We start from the raw sequence: 24,840 nt of genomic DNA, 5'->3' as shown, positions 1-24,840 counted from the left end.
ATGGAGCAAGTCCTGAACAAGGTTACTTCCTTTTCACTTTTTTCTTCCACTGTATTATCATATTAGACAGATTTCTTCTCAGTTATTAAGTCCAAACAATAGCTACGCAGTGTGTATAGTGACTAGAATGACACTTAAAGAGCTGATTCAGACCCTGCCTCTCCTGGTTGTAATAAGTTAGGCAGGTTGCTTTTAAATTGTCTCAGTCTCCTCATTTGTAAAAGAATGAGTTTAGCTAGTATGATCATTAAGATCACTTTCAGTTGGCCTCTCCCCATCTATACCACCTCTACTTATCTAGAATCTATCTACTCAACCCTCGAAAAATGTTCAAGTTCCACACCGCCACAAAACTTCTGCAGACTTCTCCTTTCTTTGAAGTTTTAAGCTCATAAACACTACCACCCAAATTAGCACTTACTAATTCTCTATTCACTTTGAGTTTGTTGGTTCATTCCCCATATTCAAGCGGAAGATCTCTTTAAATAAGAGACTACACTGTTTATTTTTTAAATCTTCCACAGTATTTTACATTTATTTAGCATTCAATAATTGTTAATTAAACTGAATAATGATACAGAAAATATCTATAAAGTGGCAAACTTCCCAAAGAGCAACTTTCACCAGCCTCTTGAAAAGGAATTAACCTTATCAGTGTCACAACTTGCCCATTTGATTCAGGCAGGCATAATGTGTACTATGCAATGAAGAGACACACAACTAGATTACCCTATTGTTTTGTACATGTTCATTGCTTCCTTCCATAGTCGAAATGCTCAAAAGAGGAAAAATACAAACAATAACTCACTACAATAATATACTGTATTACTCACTGAAAGATTAGGTTACTCACTAAAATACAGCATGAGAAAAATTTTCCTACCACAATTAAGAAAAGAAAATCAATTTCTATTAAGGGGCTGTGGGTCAGACATTTAAAAACTACAGTGAAAACCACCCTTGCTCCTCTCCCACCCCTTGGATGTCATCAGAAGTTCTGAGTAAGAGAAAGCCAAGTTAAGATGCCATGTGGGCGGGGATTTACCCACCTTCACCAGAAAAGCAATGGTATACAGGTTTTACTTGTTCTGGTCAAACTCTCCTCCCCACCCCCAAATAATTAAAACTTTAGATATGTGGTCAGTCAGTCCTTCCCTATCAAAAAGCAAAGCAAACAGGAGAAAGGAATAATTCAAGTATAAGATTACTTAAAAAATTTTTTTTTGTGATTGCCTTAATTTATTCAATGAATTTAAGATAATTAACACTATAGTAAACTAAATTAACAAGTGTTAATCACGCCTTAACAGCTAGCCGAATCTAGTGGATTGAAGTTAAATCAATTTTTAAAATGCTCTCCTGTGATGTAACAACACTTAATACAGGTGTTTCCACTTAACCCATATTCTGTGGAAGGAGAATTCGTTCTGTAATTTGTATTATACACATACAATGCTTGAAGGTCTGAATCAAGAAGTAGTGTACATGTAGGCTAGAGGACTTATTAAGGGGAGGGGGTGAATCATGAAAAAAATCCCACTTGGACCGTTCTGGAAAATCATAGCCCTATCCAATTTAAAAGTATGGGAAATACTGATTAAATGCCTATAAATTTTTCTGGGGAATCCCTGTAAAACGCAACAAGGTTTTACAATCTGAGGGAAACAAAAATCGCCTCAAATTTAAAAAAATAATCATTTTTTAAAATTGCCTTGCAACAGTGTCAAGCCTTTGAACTGTTTGTTTTTATCTGGTGGTGCTGATCACCCTGTTAATTCATCCCCTCTGACGGGAAGCCTGTCAGTCCCTCCACACACAGCCTGAAGAGGGCTCCTGATTAGGCTTCCTCCTTTAGCCACGCCTACACATGGAGCATCGCGAGGAACGGAAAGTATGCCCAGCCTCCGCAGCCCCTCACACACCCATCTCCTACGCTTAACATCAATAGCTTAAACTCTAGGTTTTCCCACATCCCTGTCAAATGAAATGGACAGAACTCAAACGAACAGGAGAATGATGTAGCTGTTTCTCTTAATTTAGGTCAAGGACACTTACACTCTTCTACTGCCCTTTAAAAGGAAAATCCTAACTGCCGCTCCAAGTCCCATAAAAAGGCACAACCCTGCTCCTATGGCGAACTCCAAAGGAACTGAATACCGTTTCTCTGGGATCACAACAGGGCATGGCGTGGGAAAAACCTTTAAATTCCGTTTTCTTTAGTACTATGCCCACCACACCAAAGGGATTTAACCTTTAAGCACGGTGCTGTATTTAAGATGCTCCACACAATCTAGCAGAAACTCTTAAAACCAAGGGCCAACTCACTAATTTCAAATTTAGGGTGAAATGACGGAGAAGGGCATTCTGCCCCATTTCGGTCGCTCAGCAATAGCAATGAGTTTTGAGGAGAGACTATCCAGTGACTCCGCCTACAGCGACCTCCCTCACACACACATACATACTACTCCACAAACTAACGCAGCCGTCGGGGTACGAAGTCCTTACTTGGCCTCACATTCGGGGTGGGGATCCTCCTCTCCAAGGACCACCAGCGCAGGAAGAAACTCTTCCCTACACTCCCGGCTCTCTACTACTATACCCCCAAGGGGCGGGGCTTCGACCCCAGGTAACCAGACCAGGCAATCTGGACACCCAATTAGCAGGGGATCCCCCAAACCAGCCTGGCCAATAGCGGCCAGTGGGCCAAGACGACCAGACGTGACGTCAGGTGTGGTTAAGTTGGCGCGTCACCTCAACGTCAGCCTCTTACCTCTCGGACGTCCCGTCCCGGGAGCAAACTCCAGCGACTTTGGGCTCCGCCCCCGTGAGAGTGGAGAGCGGCCAATGAGGGCGGCTCTGAGGGGACCGGGGCCAATGAGACGAGCCCGGGGCGGGGCACGAGGCCGGAGGGTGGGGCGGGTGGCGGCGGTGGCAGCTCGAGGTCTGGCTGCGCGCAGTATATGACAGTACGTCAGCAGCGGGATGGCCGTAGCTGTGGCGGCGGCTGCAGAAGCCCGAGCAGCCGCGGCCGCAGTGGAGGCTAGAGCCCGAGCGGCGTCGGCGGCGGCACCCCGGGGAGTTTAAGATGGCGGCAGGGGGGGCGGCGGGCCTGCGGGAGGAGCAGCGCTATGGGCTGTCGTGCGGGAGGCTGGGACAGGACAACACCACCGTACTGCATGTGAAGCTCACCGAGACGGCGATCCGCGCGCTCGAGACCTACCAGAGCCACGAGGTGAGCTGGGCAGTTGGCCGGGCTCGAGAAGGAAGAGGGCGTCCCTCGCTGCCCCGCCGCGCCTCTCCCTGCCCCCGGCACCTGGCTCGGGGCCGGTGGAGCTGGGGCTCGCCGAGGCTGCCGTCAGCGCCCGCGGCGACAGGGCTGGGCAGGGCCGGGCAGGGTCGCTGACGCCGCCGTCCCGGGCCAGCTGGGCTCCTGGGCGTTGGGAGGCGGGCGGGCGGGCGGCCCCTGGCGGCGGGGCCGAGGCAGCCGCAGCCCTGGCTCGGCTGCGCAGCCGCTGCGGGACTTTCCGACGGCGCCTGGGTTTTCTAGCCTTTTCTGTCCCGGTGAGGGAGAAAGGCAACAGGGAGACGAGTGAGATGGCTCTTCTGCCCACGGCGTGTCGGCGGGGGAGAGGGGGGCGGAGGGCAGCGTCCGGGTAACGAACCCGAGAGGACCGGCGGGCACTAACCGTCCGCGTTTTGGGGGTACCACCGCGGACCAGCAGAGACCGGGACACAGGCGCTCCGCGTGTGAAGGTGGGACACACATTGTACTCGCAAGAACTTGGGGATACAGGCGCTGAGCGTATGGGGCTGAGGCGGGGGGCACACCGTGTACTCGGAAAGGCTGAGGCACAGACGCTCCGCGTATGGGGGAGGAAGGGGACACACCTTACACTTCCAGAGACTCGGGCACACGGGCGCTTCGCGTTCCCAGAGACAACACCGCGTAGCGCGAGCCACACACAGCCAGCGCTCACCCGGGAGCAAAGACATCAGTTACTGAAGAGAGAGAGTCTCCGTGGCCCCTCATACCCGAAAGACGCGTCGCTCGCGTCTGAGGCGGATTCACAGACATGGAGACTTGGATCGCGGGGCTGGGGCGGTGGTGGGGGGAGTGGGGAGGGAATACACTGCGTCCCGGGCTGACTCGGGTTTCTCACCCCGCACCGCGTCCCGGAGAGAGATCCATGGACACACAGAGAACTCGAGCACAGGGAAGGCTCACGTACTCGGCAGTTGGAGGACAAACCCAGGGACGCGTTTTCACGTTAAAAAAAAAAAAAAAAGTGAGGGAGAGAGTGGGAGGCATAGCGAAGAAACGCCGCAACCGGAGTGCCTGGGGAAGCCGTTTATGGAGATGCAGTACTGTGAATGGGTGAGGGAGACAGAGTGGACGCATCGCATAAGGGGAGGGATATACCATATGAGGGACCGGTAACAGTCACTCTGAGAAGAGAGACCGTCCGTGGAGCAGAGAGCCCACAGGGCATCCCGACAAATAGCTGAGTCCATGGCAAGGAAACACGCTCCGATTAACTGATCTCATAAAGCAGGCACAGAGGGCCAGAGGGACACCCGGACATGCTCATAGTTATTCAGATAAAAGTGGAGAAAGGAATTAACATCTGTTGAGCTCCCACTAGTGCCAGGCCCTTTAAATGCTTGGAAGGAAGGCCCAGAGTTGGAGGCAAAACCGCAGGAGAGGTGTGAACCTGGGCCAAGGGAGACTTACCTTCAGGGGGCCCCTACATAAGCATGCACACAGGAGGAGGCACACAGTTGTGCACAGCTTGAGGAGTACATGAGCTCACATGATAGTGTACATGTAAACAGCAGGAGAGGCTCAGAAATGAGCATGCCCTCAGGATGGCACTCACAGAATTGAGTGGACACATGGATGTATATTCCAGGGTATATGTGTTACCCAGCAGAGAAGCATAGGCGAAAAACACTCAGACTCAGGGGTGGAGGGAGGAGTGCGTGCACAGGGAGAAAGATACTTTGCCTACACACCATGAAGCCTCAGGGGAAAAGTGTCTCATGTATGACTGGGAAGTCACGCAGCAATAGGAATGCGAGGAAATACAACAAATAAAAACTGCATCTGTCAGTAGCTACTCCCAGACAGGTGCATCTGCAGGGAAGAGACTAGCACCAACACCAGCATGGAGTGGGAGGCCCATCTGGGGGAAGCCAGATAGGCAGGCAGAGGGACACAGGGGCAAACACTGGAGAGAAACTCAGCCCTACAAGATGGAGAGATAAGCTTGCCTGTTCCAAGGGGAGGGTGTGGGAAGGAATGACTGTGGGAAGAGGTGGGTCAGGGTATGTAAAGAGAAAAACACCGGAGAGGAAGAAGCCAGCAGGAGGAGGCCAACCTCCAGTCAGAAACAGACCCAGGGAGCAGATAAAGACTGACACACAGGGGTGGGGAGAGGCATCTCTGGGAACAGTAGGTCAGCCAGCCACCTTGGGGGGACAACTGGCGAACTGTACAGCTGATCACAACAAGATTGACAGACACTGACCAGGAAGCAGTGGGTGAGGAGGCCGGCACAGGGAAGGGACGGTACCCAGGGAGAGAGAGGTGACAGAGAAGCCCCCAGTGGTCACTGAGAATGCTGTTTGTGTTTCTCCCTTCATTTCTGCCTCCTGCACCTTAGTGTTTACGTGCTTGGGATTAAAGTTGGATTCTAAAAGCCCCACATATATACCACTGTCTTAAGAAACAGCAGATCAAAAATTATTCCTCTTCCAACCCACCACTTAGTTCTCGATTTTTTAAAACTTATTTATTTATTTATTACAGTCAAAGGTACCAAAGTCAATGGCTTTCCTTGCTCCTGACTACTTCTATTGCCTAGTAATATCATTACCATCTGTTTCCATCTCTGTGCATGCAAATTAATGTGTCTAGTCAGTCTGTACAGAGGCAGAGAAGGGAAAGGGAGAAGACTTTTCCAATGCCCTGTACCCTTCTGAGTTGGACCCAGGTAGATTGAGATAGTCCGTGGATTCCTTTTCTTCTAAAAGTTGGTAGTAGAAGCAGTGCTATGCAGGGAGAAGAGGAAGAAATAAGCTGACTTGGCCATTGCAGTTGGACACTGCCTTGTTTCTGACTTAACCAGTTCCTGTCCCCAGGCCTCACTGTCACTGTGGCCACAGAAACACTTCTTAAGGGGCTTGGAAAAGCAGGATTTGGGGTGAGACTGTTAACTTCAGACAGCTGAAAAGTGGGAAGAGACAGAAGAAAAAGAAATGATGTACTGTTGGAACTTACTACAGTATCCTCTGGTGTGTTCAGCCAAGTCTCCCACAGTGTGTCCTCAGTGTCCCACCTCCTGACTAGGGCCAGACCAGGGATCCCCCATCAACACAGTAAAGTTGCCAGCAGCGGGCATATGGCTGAGCTTTTATCCTCTAGTAGAAGGATACCTACTTGGTCTTTTACGCTTTCACTTTCCACCCTTATCAAATTAGGGCTCCTAACTTTAAATTGTAGCTGCGTTTGGAAAAATGTTGGAATGCATTGGCTAGTCAGGGAGAAGTTTCTATTTTCTCCTGGGGAGGGGGGCAGTATGGCTTTAACTTCTCATATAAAACTGCCCCTACCATTCCTGTGCTTAGATAGGAAGGTGCTTGATGCTTTACAAGTAGCCTCCAAGTGGCTTTGGCCCATGCAATGTTATGACTGTTATGCCTCCTCTTCTGATGACTTTCTAAGAGCCAGAAATTTCAACAGGTTAATTTCCTAAATTAAGCATAAGAGAGTTGTTTTTTTTTTTTTTTTTGCGGTATGCGGGCCTCTCACTGTTGTGGCCTCTCCCATTGCGGAGCACAGGCTCCGGACGCGCAGGCCTAGCGGCCATGGCTCACGGGCTTAGTTGCTCCACGGCATGTGGGATCTTCCCGGACCAGGGCACGAACCCGTGTCTCCTGCATCGGCAGGCGGATTCTCAACCACTGCGCCACCAGGGAAGCCCGAGAGTTATTTTTATCCAGATTATTTTGTCCATTGGATTTACTCTCCTAAATTAATCCACTTGACCTAAGACTTTAGGGAGGTAAATTTAAGAATTTCAGGAAACTATGACTTAGGCTAAATACAGATGTTCTTTAGATATAATTGAGCAAGTATCCGAACTTATTAGAGTTCATGGAAACAGAATCTTTTAATTAGAAACAATTCCTCACTGTTTCGAAAGGCAAACAAACCTAATTGACCTTCATTATTCAAGTTCTCTATTTTTAGAGAAGAAATGAGGAAAGCTAACTTGGGAACCTTTTAAACAGAGATTGGGGTGTGGGATAGAGACATTGTGATACCAGGAATGGGAGTTATAGTTGGAGTAAATCTCTCCTAAAAGTTGTTTTTCACTCAGTTTGAATACAGAGACAGTTTCAAGTTGATTATATATAAAAAACTGTTAACTGGAAAGTTATTTTTATGGTTTGCAGAATGAACTCAGAATACTTATACAGATATTTAGTATATATTGCAAAACTACTTTTTTTTCCTATAGATAGGTTATTTTGAATGAAGGTACAGGTTACTAAATAAAAATCACGTATTACAACTTTAGTCATTCTAAACTGATGTCTGAATTTGTGGTCTATATAAGCCCTACATATTTTAAATGAGCATATGTTACTGTAATTACATATTTCTCCCAAATGTATCCTAAAACTATTTCAAATTAAACCTCAAAATTCTAAAATTTATTTTAGCAAATTCCTTCAGTAATGTGTAGCTGGTTTATTTTGACATTTGAGTAACTCATTTGGTAGTAACAAAAATCTTATCAAAATTTTGTTTTCAGATTCTCTTATTGCTGAGCCTGTTGATTTTTTTTTAATGTTTACTCAAAGTTTCAAAGGTGGTGGCTCAAATAATGCTGTCATGTTTATCCAACTATTACATTAAAAGTCTTGCATAGATGCATCTGGAAGCAGGGGCCATTCATTCTCTATGCCTGAAGATGAGAAAGGAGATGACTTTAAGAAGGATTCTGTTAACACATTCTCTTGCCAACTCCAATTATTGGCTTTAAATTTCCCTGCTTTGATTAGTGTCTTCTAGGAAAACGATAGTGTTTTGAAAATTTGTACAAATATACTTACGTCTAATTTTGCATGAGGAATTCAATCTCTTTCAGTATTACTAGATACTGTTATTTCCAGTCAAAGCATAAAGTCTTATTTAAACCTCTAAAGTTACTGTCCTTCACAATAGCTCCCTTTAATGTGTTCCGTGATCTTATAAAATCACTGATCCCACAGGTCATGGAGTAGGAGATATCCTCTCTTTTCCTTTCTTTTTACCTCGTGAACGTATCAGCATTTGATTCATTGTGGTTTAAGGCACAAAAAGACTCATACCTTACTTTTTCCTATCTCTTCCTTTTTGTGCCTGCCCTCAAACAATTTTGAGTGTGTACATGTGTGTTCAATAATCTGCTTTTACAAATACAGAAGACCCTGTTATCCTTAAGGCACCACTCAAGCATCCAGACCTGCCAGCACAGAGCTGCCACTGCTGCTGACATGTTTACTAAGTAAAACAATGAAGTTTGCCTTACCAGATTCCTTTTGTTGCAGTTTTTCAATTTAGCCAGTTTTAATTAAAATAAGTTAATCTTACTGAGACCCATCTTCAGGCTGAACTTGATATTAAAATGCTTTTTATCAAGTAAAGTCAAGTTTGTGCTCCATTTTGCAATAAGCGTTTGAAAAGTTTTTTCAGCTGATCAGGTGTTCCGTGCAAAGAAGGGTGCTCCTCCTAGTGAAAAGCAGTAGCCAGATTGCCTAAAGAGATAGACAGGGAACCTTGGCACCAGAACTGAGAGGAGAGAGAAAGAACATATGTGAAGGATTGGAACGTGTTCAAGAAAAGAATTTAAAAGGAAAGGGGTGTAAAATTCTCAGAATGATTTACAGGAAAGCTTATCAAGGACAGTCACCAGATCCAGCCTTTCCATTTGCTCCATTTGCACTTGTAAAAAAACTATGGAAGCTGTGCTCATAGCACTTGTTAGGTAATTTGTGATAAAGCTGGCAAAGTGAGGAAAATGAGAATTTCAGGAGAACCACTGCTGGGTCATTTTTAACAACTTGCAGTGACTACAGAGAGGCTCAGGACTGTGGCACCAGAGTTCAGCCCAATTATTTGCCAGTTTGGGTCAAATGTATTTGGAGTATTTGAGAAGATGTCCCTAAAATGTGATGATATGGGCATTTCTTCATGTAAAGTGAGCTGAGTTTTAGAATAAAGAAAAGAGCATGTATATAACCACAGCACATTTGACTCTCCTGCATACCTCAGCTCCACAGCACATTTCCCATGACTTAATGCAAAAATCTAGAAAAGCAGGTCTGGAGTAGAATACAATAAATTAATGACTGTGTCTCTACAGCCAAATTGAAGCTGAAAAACATGGCATAAATCAGGTCAGATTTACCGAGGAGAAATGCTTTCTTTTCTTTCCCTCCCTCCCTTCCTTTCAGTTTATCTACCTATCCATCTATTTTGGTTGTGGCATTATGGCTCTTTAGAGCCACGTTAAATCTTTAGGAAGAACTGGTTTAAGGGTTTCCACTAATATTTTGCCAGCAAAGGCCAAACCTGGAATCTCATGGCTAGCAGTTTAATATGGGATATAAAAAGAGAGAATCTTATTAATTAGACTATATGCTCCATAAAGATTCATGAATCAAATTAGCACCTTGAATTGAACTCAGTAATCAGAGCATTTGCTACTAGTTCAATAATAACTAGGTTGTTAGACAAATAGCATAAGTTTCTTTCTTGTTGGGGATCCTATATGTTATTGGTCTAAAAAACATCTTTGGGTCTTACAGGATTTTAACAGGCAGAGACTAGATGGGGGGAATCACATCTCCAGCAGAAGGAATGGCACAGGAAAGGCAAGGACAGCAGTAGTAAAGCTAAGGCAGGCTTTGAGAATTGCAAGGAAGACCCTTGTTCCACTTAACCTCGAGTGTAGGAGAAAATATAGTTGGATTTAAGAGAGGAAAGGGAGACTGGAGCAGGTTGGAGTTTATTCTCTCAAAACTGGAGAGACACTGAGTAGAAATTTAAGGTGATTTGAGCTAATGCTTTAGGATTATACTGTCTTCAGTGTGCATGATGAGTATAAGATGAATATGGAAGGCAGTAGACAAGTTAGGAGGAAGTATGTGGTCCAGGTCAGAGATGAGTGGGATCTAAGCTAGGATGCTAGTGGGAGACGAGATATTACAGATGAATAGAATCTATAGAATTTAATAACAGATTTTAAAGGAACAGGGTTAAATGGAAATTTCTAGCCATCAGCACTAGGAGGGGTACCCTTAGTAGAAAAAGGGAAATCAGAAGCAGTTGGGAGGGTGGGGTGGGGTGGGGGAGATAAAGTACCATTTTAGTGGACATTCACTCAGTCTGTTGTTTGGTGATGAGACTTAGGTTTGATTAGATGTTTTATATTTGAGAAGTATATTTGGGTCTGAGGCTAGACTAGAACAATGCCATATTATTTACATGTCTCAAACTTTTCCATTTAGATGGAAATTTGGGGGATTGGTAATGTTTTGGGGGAAGTTGAAATTATTAGGTGGAAGAAATTTTGGTTTTGAACAGGGATTTTCAAATTTTGCTCAGATTTTTATAGGCTTCCTTTATCCAATAAAGTTCTCTATAAATTGCACTTAAGCTGTCGTAGAGTACAGATAATAGGAAAATTGAATTTGATTTTAACGTGAAGATCAGACTTTCCATGATTTCTGTCCCAAGTGATTATTGAAACATTAAGTAACTCTCTACAATGTGCCTGGATTTACATTTCAAGCATCATTTTTACATGATTCCTAAAGGCCTTGCAAGGGTCAGTGTTTTCACTTCCAGATTACTTTCATTTCTGTTTTGGTGTTTTGATTCTCTTTTTTTTGTTTGACAGTTTTTGAAAAACAAACCAAAAAATAATCATGAGTACATGAAACTTCTGTTATATATATACATTGTCATGGACTAGTTATGGGCACTTGGTTCATGGTCCATGGAGATAACCTTGGCTAGAAGACTTTTCCATTGAAGAGTGAGCTTGTTCAAGGGTGGTGCCAGGCATGAACTTTCTAATAAGATTCTTTGAGATACTTTAGGATCTATATATGCTTACTTGTAAATTTACATGTTAGTAGATTTTTAAAAGACATTTACTTAGTATCATAGCTTTTGGTTTTCATTGTTGGAAACCATGATGCCTCAGATAGCCAGAAAACACATCCATGTGGTAAAAACTCAGATGAGTGCTTGAGATGTTTTTTCTTTAATAAAAGACTAAGAGGTAGGAACAGGAATTATAACTATAATTGTCAAATATGCATTTATTCACTTAGCCAATGTTTATTTATCTTCTGATATGTGCCAGGCATAGTACTAGGCACTGGATATATAAAGTTGAATAAGTCAGGGGTGGTCCAGAAAGTGCTCATGCCTTAGTAGAAACAAGCAGACATAATAAATAAATACATACATACATACAATAAAGTCTCTGTGCAAGGGGACACCTAAAAAGAGGATTATGTTTGAGGATGTGTCTGAGAAATAGTGTCTGCTTTTTCATCTCCCATCCTCTGGTCAGCCCACTCCAGCTGGGTTGTGTCCATCACATCCCTGAGACTGCACCTGACTGGGTCCCTTGTTGTCAAATCTAGTGGTCATCTCTCTGTTCCTGTCTTACCTGACCTCAGCATCATGCCACCCAGTTGACTACACCTTCCTGTTAGAAACACTTTCCTGATTTTCTTCCCACTTCCCTGGCCATTCTTTCTCAGTCTCCTCTGCTGACTATCCACTGCTTGACCGGCCTCTGAAAGTTGGAGATCCCAGTTACCTTCTCTTTATCTATTCACTTCCCTAGGGGAGCTCATCTAGTCCTATGGATTTAACTGTCATCTATATGTTAACGACCTCCAAATATTTATCTCCAGCTCTGACCTTCCTCCATTTCCAGGAACTAATTTTCAACACCTGATCTCTTTATCAAAGTTTAATAGGTTATCTCAAACTTAACAGACCCAAACACAATTCCTTTTTTTAAAAACATCTTTATTGGAGTATAATTGCTTTACAATGGTGTGTTAGTTTCTGCTTTATAACAAAGTGAATCAGCTATGCATATACATATATCCCCATACCTCTTCCCTCTTGTGTTTCCCTCTCAACCTCCCCCTATCCGACCCCTCTAGGTGGTCACAAAGCACCCAGCTGATCTCCCTGTGCTACGCGGCTGCTTCCCACTAGCTATCGGTTTTACCTTTGGTAGTGTATGTATGTCCATGCCACTCTCTCACTTTGTCCCAGCTTACTCTTCACCCTCCCCCTGTCCTCAAGTCCATTCTCTACATCTTCGTCTTTATTCCTGTCCTGCCCCTAGGTTCTTCAGACCTTTTTTTTTTTTTAGATTCCATATATATGTGTCAGCATACGGTGTTTGTTTTTCTCTTTCTGACTTCACTCTGTATGAGAGTCTCTAGGTCCTTCCACCTCACTACAAATAACTCAATTTTGTTTCTTTTTATGGCTGAGTAATATTCCATTGTATATATGTGCCACATCTTCTTTATCCATTCATCTGTCGATGGACACTTAGGTTGCTTCCATGTCCTGGCTATTGTAAATAGAGCTGCAGTGAACATTGTGGTATATGACTCTTTTTGAATCATGGTTTTCTCAGGGTATATGCCCAGTAGTGGGATTGCTGGGTTGTATGGTAGTTCTATTTTTAGTTTTTTAAGGGAACTCCATACTGTTCTCCATAGTGGCTGTATCAATTTACATTCCCACCAACAGTGCAAGAGGGTTCCCTTTTCTCCATACCCTCTCCAGCATTTGTTGTTTGTAGATTTTTTGATGATGGCCATTCTGACCGGTGTGAGGTGATACCTCATTGCAATTTTGATTTGCATTTCTCTAATGATTAGTGATGTTGAGCATTCTTTCATGTGTTTGTTGGCAATCTGTATATCTGCATTGGAGAAATGTCTATTTAGGTCTTCTGCCCATTTTTGGATTGGGTTGTTTGTTTTTTTGATATTGAGTTACATGAGCTACTTGTAAATTTTGGAGATTAATCCTTTGTCAGTTGCTTCATTTGCAAATATTTTCTCTCATTCTGAGGGTTGTCTTTTCATCTTGTTTATGGTTTCCTCTGCTGTGCAAAAGCTTTTAAGTTTCATTAGGTCCCATTTGTTTATTTTTGTTTTTATTTTCTTTTCTCTAGGATGTGGGTCAAAAAGGATCTTGCTGTGATTTATGTCATAGAGTGTTCTGCCTATGTTTTCCTCTAACAGTTTTATAGTGTCTGGCCTTACATTTAAGTCTTTAATCCATTTTGAGTTTATTTTTGCCAAGCACAACTCTTGTTTTCACCCTTCAAACCTACATCTTCATGAGTGTTCCCCATTTCAGTAAGTGGCAGTACTTATCACCAGTTGACTAGTAATTGACTAGTAGTCCTTGATTTATCTCCTCTTTTCTTGACTTAGTTGATCCATCAGCAAGTTCTGTCAGTCTTCAAAAATCTGAAATCTAACTTCATCCATCACCACCACTCCAGTCCCAGCCACCATTATCTCTCTTGAGGACCACTGCCATGGACTTCCATCTAGCCTCCAGGCTTCCACTCCTCCCGCAAAAGTCCATTCTCCACACAGCAGCCAAAGCGATCTTTTTAAAACACTAAGTGTGTGTGATCATGTAGTTTACAAGTTTCAAGACTTCTAATGGCCCCCTTTGTTGTAGATGCTTCATTTTACAAATTTCTACTATTTTAAAAATAATACCCATCTTCCAATCCAAGTTATTTTACTGTTTCTCCTTATACTTTACTAGAGATCATGATCCCAAAGAACAAATCTTCGTTTGTATTTATAATCAGATTTGACATGTAAGCTTATTACACAATTATAAAGTCCACACTAAGCACTCTCTTGGAAAAAAATGATGGGATATTATGCTTCAAATATTGTTACAAGGGCTTGTTCACAGTAACTAACTTTTTAGGTGGTTGCTCAGTTTGGATTTTTGCCTTCCATATTCCTTTAAAGAGTTGTATAAAATAGTAACGTTTAAGACAATAATAATTTTTTTTTAATTTGGCCTGCATCAGATAGCTAGTTTTCCAGAAACTATCTTTAAAAACAAGGACCGTGTTAAATAAATTAGATTTTTGACTTCTCTCTACTGTTTCGAGAATCTCCTTTATATTTCATTCTTTTCTATGCTGTAAAGGCTAGAAAGAAATTATTCTTTATTCCAAATGCTCTTTAATCTGGTTCTTCCAAATCTGCAGAGAACGGGTTTCTGTGATATGTAAGGTTGGATTGACTGACAAAGCAAAGTACTAGATTTTGTGAAACTTAATGACTCCCTCTTTCTCTCTCCTCCCCCCTGGGGGGTGGGGGAGCATCTAAAAAAAGATTGGGGTAAAGAAGGAGATACCGTTTACTAAGGTATCTTTGGATTACCTCAAAATTTCACATTCATACTATCATTCTAAACATATTACCAGCTTTTGACGAGAGCTGGGTATATTTGATTTCAGGATTATCTGATTTCCTGTGCTACTGTCTGCTTATACTCCATCTTTTTTTTTCTTCCTCTTCTTTCCCTGCTTAGATTTTACTTTTATTACTGTGGTTAAAATAAAATTATTGGATAGTCTTTGGTTTCTCTATCAGGTGATGTTTTAAAGAGCAGAATTAAATGACTTCTTAAGTAAAAGAATTATAACCACAGTATAGTACCTCTTTTAGGAAAGAAAGATCTATCTTAAATTGTATCCCAGGATAAGTCATAAATACTTTTTACTATTTACTTGCGTAAGTGAAAAGAAATTCAAGTGCCTGATATTTTCCTTAAGTTGTAGTGCAAAACCAAAAAAGTGATCCCCAAAGAGCTATTGATTCTTATCAGTTCTTAATTCTGTAGCATTCAGATATTTCACGTCTTATATAACTGTTGTTAAGGAGGAGCAGGAGAGGCTAGCTGTGTAGAGTGCTTAGTTCTTAAAGTGAGACAGTCTAGGGTTTGAGCTCCACGTCCCTTATTAGCTGTGTAACCTCATGTGATTTCACAGGATTTACCTGTGGAATCCTGTGGAAATAATAGTATCTACTCCACAAGGGTGTTCTGAGAATTCCCACAGGTGATAGTAAAAGTGATTACACTGGCCTGACACATTTTAAGCGCTCAGTAAATAGTAACTAGGTGGCTATAATCATTTCCTAAAACAATCTCACTTAAAGCAGTCACCTGACCCATCACCATTTATAGACAGTTTTCTGGTTTTGACACAAAGTTCCAAAATTATATTTGACTTTGGAATTTTTTTTTGCACTATCTTTAAATATTCTTTTTTAAAAATTAATTAATTTATTTTATTTTTGGCTGCCTTGGGTCTTCGCTGCTGCATGTGGGCTTTCTCTAGTTGTGGCGAGTGGGGGGCTGCTCTTCGTTGAGGCATGCAGGCTTCTCATGGTGGTGGCTTCTCTTGTCGAGGAGCACAGGCTCTAGGCATGCGGCCTTCAGTAGTTGTGGCACACGGGCTCAGTAGTTGTGGTGCACAGGCTTAGTTGTTGTGTGGCATGTGGGAATCTTCCCGGACCAGGGCTTGAACCCATGTCTCCTGCATTGGCAGGTGGATTCTTAACCACTGTGCCACACCAGGGAAGCCCTTTTTGCACTATCTTTAGCTTGACTTATAATGCAGCACAGGTACGCAAATACAGTATGAAGTATTTAATAAATACCTATTGGTTAATTTTAAATAATTCAAGAGTTAACTTTAAGTTGAGTCAAAGCTCCATGATGGGTTCAGAAGGGAAGCTCAAGGTATTTCAAGTATATCTCTAACCTTAGAGAATAAAATTAGAAAGATCTCTATAATGTGTTTCTTAGAGAAATCACTCTTTTCTAGAACAAAATGCTATTTCTTACGGTTGTATGTTGACAAAACCAATAGTGGTTGATAGAATAAAAGTAACCATAGGTGGGCTTCCCTGGTGGCGCAGTGGTTGAGAATCCGCCTGCCGATGCAGGAGACACGGGTTCGTGCCCTGGTCCGGGAAGATCCCACAAGCCGCGGAGCAACTAAGCCCGTGAGCCATGGCCGCTAGGCCTGCGCGTCCGGAGCCTGTGCTCCGCAACGGGAGAGGCCACAACAGTGAGAGGCCCGCATACTGCAAAAAAAAAAAAAAAAGTAACCATAGGTTTAATTTGGATGGATAAGCAATATGTAAATAATTAAGAGATGGTTATAACAACTTTTATAGGATAAGTAACTCTCTTTTATTTATCCCCAAAGAAACCTGAGCTTTGCTTCTTCCCTCCTACCCTAAAATAATAGTGTCAGAAATTAATATTACTCAGCACAATTAAAATTACTTAATAAAATTACTCAGTAAATTACATATTACTTTTATAGTCCTTATATATTGCAAGGCATAGTCCCTGGAAATAAGTGGACATAGATTTGTTTGGTCATAGAGCAGTTTTTATTGCAGTAGAATTGGCTTATTATAGTGGCAGATGTCAAGAACTAAACTTTTGAGCATTTTAGTATTGTCTACACTTTTATTCTAAGCTTAAGAATGCCCTACATTCTCTGAGAAATACAGAGGGTTAATTCAAGGAAATCTAAAATCAGTGAACCAACCAAGAGTTTAACAGAATCTTTTGACTATAAAACATCACCTTGTTGAAGCATTTATCAAAACGGTTTCCGTAGCCAGTTCCAGTCTGCATTGTTTCTTGGAATGATGAAGATACTAGATCACTATCTTATTTATATCTCAAGTACTAGTCAGTTAAACCCTAGAGTTACTTGATTTTCAAAAGAGCTAGTTGGTGCAAATATTTAATTAAAGCTAAAAATCAAAAGTTGAAGTCCTATTGAAGTTCGATTTGTAATGGAACTGTACTTAGTAAGTTAAACATTATTCTAAAACATGCCATATCATATTTGGCTACCTGTAATTACATTATCTTTTAAAACTGGGTTGCATTAAAAAATATACAATGAGTTGAGGTTATGTTTGTGCAGTTAAACTTAGACTAAAAAACATTTAAGGTGAAAAACTAACATGCTTGAGACATTTGCTTATAGTGGTATTGACTTTTATTTATTTTTTTTAAATGTTCAGGTTTTTTTAAAGATTTATTATTTATTTATTTATTTATTTAATTTATTTTCGGCTGCGTCGGGTCTTAGTTGCAGCATGCAGGATCTTTCATTGCAGTGTGCGGGATCTTTGCTGTGTCACTCGGGCTTCTCTCTAGTTGTGGCCTGTGGGTCTTCTCTTCTCTAGTCGTGGCACGCAGGCTCCAGGGCACGTGGGCTCTGTAGTTTGCGGCGCAGGCTCTAGTTGAGGTGCGTGAGCTCAGTAGTTGTGGCCCTCGGGCTTACTTGCCCCACGGCATGTGGGATCTTAGTTCCCTGACCAGGGATCAAACCCACATCCCATGCATTGTAAGGTGGATTATTTACCACTGGACTACCAGGGACGTCCTGGTATTGACTTTTAGAACTTATTCTGGGTACCTTTCCCATTAACACAGTTGTCAGAAGCATAAAAAGTGGTATAGCATTCTAGCTGTCTCTCGTTGCATTTTTTAAAACGTTCAAGAACTGTAGCATAGGGCTTCCCTGGTGACGCAGTGGTTGAGAATCCGCCTGCCGATGCAGGGGACACGGGTTCGTGCCCCGGTCCGGGAAGATCCCACATGCCGCGGAGCGCGTGGGCCCGTGAGCCATGGCCGCTGAGCCTGCGCGTCCGGAGCCTGTGCTTCGCAACAGGAGAGGCCACAACAGTGAGAGGCCCGCATATCACACACAAAAAAAAGAACTGTAGCATAGTACCTAACATCTTCTTGTCTAAAATTGGGATTAAAATCAATAAAGGATTTGAGATTCTCTTATGTATTTTTCTCTTCTAGGTTGTTAGATATCTTAAAGTTTTTCAGCAACAATAATCCTAGTTTATCCTGTTTGGATAAGCACCCACAACTACTCCATAGATTAGGGTTTTATTTTTATAATGAAAAATGTTAACACAAATATTTATATATGTTCCTTTACTATACATGGTCCTTACAGAAAAAAAAAAAAACGTTTTTTTTTTAGTTTTTATTTAATCAGAAGCTGAACCTTGGAAATTATAATGATTTTATGAAATTCATTTTCTTTGGAAACAAAATGACAGAGAATTGAATGAGCATTTAAGTGCTTTTCATGTTCAGCCCTAGGAGGTAACCTGTTACAGAGGCAAGATAAGGAAAGGGTACTGTATTTGAAATTCAGAAGTCTGGATTTGAGGTCCAATTCTGCTAGCCACTAGCTTGGTGATTCTGAGCAATGAACTTTGCCTGTTGGAGACTCGTTTATCTCCCTCTGAAATGGGGAATGATGATGCCTTCCTACCACCCATGGCTGGTTTTAAGAGGCCTCACTTGAGACTATGGATATAAAAATACTCTGTACATTACAAAACTATGTAAACAAAAACAAGTTATCACTTTTGTTGAGGAATCAAGCAATACAGATAGAACTCTAAGCATATCAGGAGGTTAGGTTCTAAATTCAGGTCATGAGGCAAAAGATTGGATAGAGCCCGCGAGCCTAGAGCCTGTGCTCTGCAACAAGTGAAGCCACCGCAATAAGAAGCCCGCGCACCGCAATGAAGAGTAGCAGCCCCTTTTCACCCATGCAGCCAAAAATAAATAAATAAATTTAATTTTTTAAAAAATTACTCTTGAGAATCCCTAAGTTGATGAAAAGCATAGTGGTATTGTTTTGTCTATACAACCCAGAATAGTAATCTATAAAGTATATAATGCATATAGTTGTATACCACATATATAAAGAGAACATAGCCAAAGTGATTTTATAATACTTTTTTATCATAATATAGATAAGTACTTGTAAGTTAAATATGTGTTAGACTCTTCTGTATCATAACAACTAGGAGTAAGAAAACCTATGAAAAAATACACCCCCAGTGTAGTGGTACCATAGACACAGGCATCTGGAAAAAACAATAGCTAATGGTAGCTAAAGTGGACATAATTCAGAGTTAGCAAAATGGTGGCAGCAGTGTTTTGTTTGGTGAGGAAAAGGTTTAACATTTTAAAATTTGAGTCCTTTCTCAGTTGGGCATTCATTCCCCAGGTACTCGCCACTGCCCTGTTGCTTTACACCCAGTCTCTTTCACATTTACCTGCATTGGGTCTTTAAACTCATTGAGTCTTTGATTTCTGATTTATCTAAAACAAGGCCTAGCTGAGGAAATTAATCTTAAGCTTGAATGTTAAGTGATTAGTATGGATTGGCAAAATAGTGTTTGGGAAGGTATGCCAGGTTGAAAGAACAGATAGGAGGTAGAAATAGAGAGGAAATTGTTTACAAAACAAACAGACTGAAAAAGGTTAACACTGCTGAGCCACAGTTGGGAAGTGGAAGATGAAATTGATTAGTCCTGTAGTTGGACCATCTGCTTTCTATGTGGTGGAGTTTGTTTTGCTTTGACAGAACCCACTGCAGGCTATGCTGAGGGTGGTATCTGAGAAAGCTTCTGCTAGGTATTTGAATGAGTAGCATTTGGAAGGAATTGAAGGAAGGAAGGAAGGCCTTTGTCTAGGTGCTTGGTGATAGGGACCTGAAACAGGCTAGGAGCTTTCAAAGTAGAGACTAAGCTTAATATGAGGGAGTCTGGGGCAGAGTGGCCCCAGATGATGATCGAGAGCCCTGAGCCACCTTTGCTTCTTTTGTGCATATGTGCACGTGCACGCCTGATATTCAAGCTTTCATCACATTTTATCATTCTTTCTTGGGAAGGTCTGCTCATTCCACCATCTCCTGTTTGCTCCAGATGAAGACATTCTAATTTAGGCCTTTATCACCAGAGTGTTCCTAAATAAAACATCCCCTGGAGCTGATGTCTAATCCTTTTCCCTAGCCCCAATTGATCTCTCTCTCTCTCTCTCTGTCTTTCTTACACGTGACTGAAAGAGCTGCTTTCCCTGAAACACTTAATTTTCAGCAACTCACTTTCTTATTCCAAAAATCAGAAGAGCCTCCAATTGTTTATCATGTCAAAGACAAGACTTAAAGGCCATCCCTAAAGGGGTAATGGAAGGGATTAGGATAGGGTTATTTCACAGGGTGATGAACCTTTAGAAATTATGAGGTCTGAAATTTAAATTACTGTCCTATTTATTCTGTAGTGGATAGAAGCTAAAACTGAAGACAAATTTTGAGGTCAAAGAAAGATTAGCCAGAGATCGCCAGGTCCAATTCTCATCCTTTATGTTATGTTTCACGTGTGAAAAGACCTGCCGTCTGCCTGCACAGTACCTATTCCTGTCTCCTTGCTTTTTTGCTTAGGGCACTCCCTCTCCCTGGAGTTTGTCCTTTCAAAATTGCTACTCAAGAGCCATCTTTTCCATGAGCCTTTTCTCTTTTCTAGTATCTCTTCTAACCCATACTTTTTTCCTTTGTGAGAATCCTTACTGTACCTCCCAGCAGTACTTAGCCTAGTACAATATTTAATCGTTTTCAAATGTTCTCCAGCTAAAATGCAAACTCTGGTATAAAGGAGCAAGTGCTCATTGATCTATCATAACAGATGTGTGTGGAGCCCAAGACAGTAGAAGAAAAACAGTATGGCAAAACAGGACGATTGGGTCCTAGATTCTGGTCCCAGCTTAGTAATTAATGGGATGCATGGCTCATTGTGGTTAAGGGTGGAGGGTGGGGCTGGGTACCAACTGGAGTACCTCTGGACCTGGAATTCTGTGATTCTAGCAGTGTGCAATTGCCTAATAGAATGCGGTGAGGGGAGAGGGAGAAGAGGCTGTGCGTTAAACTTAAAAGTTGTGAGCCTGGAGAACCAACAAGATAGAAGCACCCTTGCCAGAAAGTAGGAAAGAGATGCCAGTTTGGCAAGGGGTGGAGGTGGTTTAGTGTTTGCCAATTTTGCTGTCATTGAGAGTTTCTAATGCAAAATGTCCTAGGCTGTGATAAGTTGCAAGTTGCAGAGAGATGCCAAGTTGAGGAATAGGGAAGAGATTCAGAGTCATCACCAAATAGGCAAGGTGAGCCTTCAGGAGAGGCTGGATCTAGAAAGAGGAAAGTGAAAGGCATGATCAAAGAGCTAGGAGGAGTGGTGTCTCCAAGTGACATCCAGTGGAGAAGTGAGCAATTTGAAAATTGAGGAAAGTTAGCATTTGTTTGACCAAGAAGAATTGATGAACTTGATAGAGAAGTTCAGATTCCAGTGGTGAGCTGAAGATAACCTGCCTGCAAGGAGTCAGAGAGGAAAGTGTAACCAGCCTGAGAGGAGATGTTCAGTGTTTGTGATTTGAAGAGAAAGCAGGAGGCAGGGCTGATTGAAATATTCTGGAAGCTAGAACCTGGACCTGTCTTACCTAAATTGTAGTGCCACCCACTTACATACAAAGTGGGCCTCCCCAGGGCTTCTGCACGCAAGCTACCGTTACTTCAGGTAAAGGTTTAGCTGTGGAAGGTAGGTTTGGGTGAGGTTTTCTCCCTCTAAGGAAATTCAAGTTCACGTTAATCTATATTTTATATTTTCATAAAACACCGTGAATTAGAATGAATCACTATGAAAAATTGTTACCTACTTCTCCCACACCAAGAAATAAATTTTGTCACCCAGTAGTGATTTGATTCTGCTGATAAGTCTAAAGTTAAATAATCTTTTTATGGTGGTAGAACAATGGTAATAGTATCTATTATGTTTTCTTCAAGAAGATGTGTATCCATTTTTATAAATAATAATAGAATGGTTAATACTACCACTTGATTTTATATTCAGATGATCTGTCTTTTAAAGGACTTATCCTTTCCTTATTTCTCTTTAGTTTGTTGTAATCCTGATTAGTAAACTTTTAAATCTGTAGAGAAGTTTTGGGAAGTACCTGGTAAGTAGTAGTTAATGTGCAGTGGCTGAGGGAGGGGCACATGGGTGCCTCTGTATTTTTCTTTAAGGTAGAGTTGAGACCAGTAACCACTGCTTTTGTTTTTGTGCATTGGGTTTGGATATGAGGGTATGAAGAATAGTTTACAGGCTGATGTGTTACTATTAAAATGTTACCCAAATCTGATTTCCCCATGAATTTCTGTTAGCAGTTTGGAAAAGCGTTCCAATAATGGTGAACCAGCCCCATACTGGTGACTTTGGGTACAGGAAATCATGCCTGAGACTATGGTAGATATTTACAGTTTCAGCTTTTGTTCTAAATATACAACTCTATGAGAAAATATAAAAATTATGAACAGGACAAAGCTCATAATAAAACAAAACACTGTTCTAGAAATTATATTCTCCTGGTGACAAGCTTGTGAGAAGATTGTTAACCTGTTTGACCCTCAACTAAAAACTAATCTCTGGTAAAATGTGAGAAAATAGAAACCACAGTTCATTCTCAAATATTTTAATTTTATATTTCTAGCGTCCTCTTAAGAGTTTTTCAAAGTTTCTTTGACTATCCCTTGCTTTCCCCTGCATTTTTAAAAAACATTTCAAGAAATTAAGCAATAATACTTTTTCATGTAAAATTGAATTAGTAAACTGATCATTTTTTGCCAAATCATGTCAGTCATTTTCAAAAACCTGATTAGCTACACTGCCAAAAGATATCTTTGGTTGTGTATTCAGAGAAATGTCAGTAGTGCAGTATCATTTATCAAGGCATCTTAATATAGTGACATATAAACCTTAGTATGTAATGAAAAGGTTTTCACAGACTATAGCACTGACCAAGTGCATAGGTTTAGAGTTTAATCATTTAGTTCCGTGTCCCAGTAACCAAGGTTGACGTGTTTGTTTCTTATGTTTCTTTTAATAGAATTTAATTCCTTTTCGACCTTCAATTCAGTTCCAAGGGCTCCAAGGGGTGAGTACTCTTACTGTTTTAGCAAGAAAATCTAATCTTACACATTATTATATTTACATCTTAAAATTTGTTTTCACCTGTGCCTCTTAATATAATGTCACTCATATTTTGTGAACTTTGAGACTAAATGTAAATTTATGACACCTTTAAGACTTGAGTTACCTTCTTGATTTAGTTAAGTAATTCAGGTATAGGTATTGAGTAGTTTTTTTCCAAGTCATAGATAATTGATTTTTAAAAAATATTTATTTCAATATTATTTGCACTATATTTTCAACAGTTTTTTTAAAAATTATTTTTTTATTTATTTATGGCTGTGTTGGGCCTTCGTTTCTGTGCGAGGGCTTTCTCTAGTTGTGGCAAGTGGGGGCCACTCTTCATGGCGGTGCGCGGGCCTCTCACTATTGCGGCCTCTCTTGTTGTGGAGCACAGGCTCCAGATGCGCAGGCTCAGTAATTGTGGCTCACGGGCCCAGTTGCTCCGCGTCATGTGTTATCTTCCCAGACCAGGGCTTGAACCCGTGTCCGCTGCATTGGCAGGCAGATTCTCAACCACTGCGCCACCAGGGAAGCCCCGATAATTGATTTTTTAACCTTTTTATTGAAGTGTAACATTCATCATAGTATTATGAGATTATATTTTGTTTACCACAATTAAGTAACCATAAAGAATTATTAATTTCAGGCAAGTTATGATTATGTGATTGTTGTTAATATTAACAAACTTTTGCTGTCTATGGACTTTAATACTAGGAAATGAAATGTATATATAGAAAGTTGAATTTTTCTAGTACACAGAATAAACAAAGTATTGTCTATTTTATTGCTGGATTTAAAAGTATAATAAATGATAACTCCTAATAAAATGCACCTACGAATTTTGTATTTGTAATAGATGATAAACTTTACAGGAGTAGTGTCAATATTATTTCATAATTATTACTATTACTATTTAATATTAATAAAATAAATAGTAGACTCAATCATTCCTTCATTCAAATCAATATGCATTTCTGAATTTGTCTCTATATATTGTCTATAGTATAGAGATTTGGAATATCTGTAAATGAATTTCAGAGCTCTAGAGAAAAGGCAACCTGAGGGGGGAAGATCATATTCCTATTTATTATAAATCTCTACACGTGTGAATTTTTGTTTATGTCACAAAATGCAAAAATTCAATGTGAATAAATACAGTCTTTCTAAACTTTATAACTTGAAGACATTTCAAGAGTCAAGAGATTAATTGTATCATTCAACACCAACTAAGAGTACTTCTAAATCTTGTGGAATGCTAACTTGAAGGAGATGTTTGTGTGTGGATGTCAGAGGTTTGCTTCTACATGATAGCTTTACAATGAAGTCCTTTTTTTTCTCTCCCCAGTAACTGAGTGTTCATGAATGGGATCCTAAATGGAACAAGCATTCTTCTGAATTTTGTTTCATAGCTTTTTAGATAGTCTCTAGCACATGCTGATACCATTTTTGAGGTATTAGTGTCGGTTGTTTACTTGAGGCTTCTTGAATTTTCTTACAAATTTTAATGGCATCAACAATATCTGAAGGGATGTTCGAGAGGCAGGCCTGACTTCTTGAGCTCAGCAGGGCTACCCATTTCAGTAAAGGGTTATCTGGGAAGAGAGGGCAGTACCCAGGGGAGAAGAGTAGGGTTTGAGCTGCTTTTCAGCTCACTAGCAGCTGACACCTTGTTTTGGTGTCTGCTTCTTCCCTCTTCCCTTAATTCTTTCATTCTCCCAGTTGGGACGTGGAGGCCAGGGAAATGCAAGTGAAGGACATTTTCTTAGGAGGCACTAGGTTAGACCGAATAATGAGGAACAAATATGTGCAGGCTTCCAAGCTCTTGATGCA

The 24,840-nt window shown here is 41.2% G+C and overlaps 1 protein-coding gene across 3 annotated transcripts in view; it reads left to right on the top strand.

The window, feature by feature from the left end:
* The first annotated feature begins 2,903 nt into the window (after nt 1-2,903).
* Nucleotides 2,904-24,840, top strand: part of ELL2 (elongation factor for RNA polymerase II 2) — a 103,252-nt gene continuing 81,315 nt past the window's right edge. Inside the window, exons 1-2 of one of the 3 annotated variants that reach the window (XM_059061454.2) lie at nt 2,904-3,232; nt 22,925-22,972. In XM_059061454.2, the coding sequence (XP_058917437.1) occupies nt 3,086-3,232; nt 22,925-22,972 (195 nt within the window). In that variant the 5' untranslated portion in view covers nt 2,904-3,085. The remainder of the gene's footprint in view (nt 3,233-22,924; nt 22,973-24,840) is intronic. The other 2 variants (XM_067031369.1, XM_067031371.1) reach the window with 2 other exon arrangements.

Source organism: Kogia breviceps, chromosome 4 (genome assembly GCF_026419965.1).
Source record: "Kogia breviceps isolate mKogBre1 chromosome 4, mKogBre1 haplotype 1, whole genome shotgun sequence".
Taxonomy (NCBI): domain Eukaryota; kingdom Metazoa; phylum Chordata; class Mammalia; order Artiodactyla; family Physeteridae; genus Kogia; species Kogia breviceps.
The sequence above is the reverse complement of the archived record's forward strand: the minus strand, read 5'-3'. Positions and strand labels throughout refer to the sequence as shown.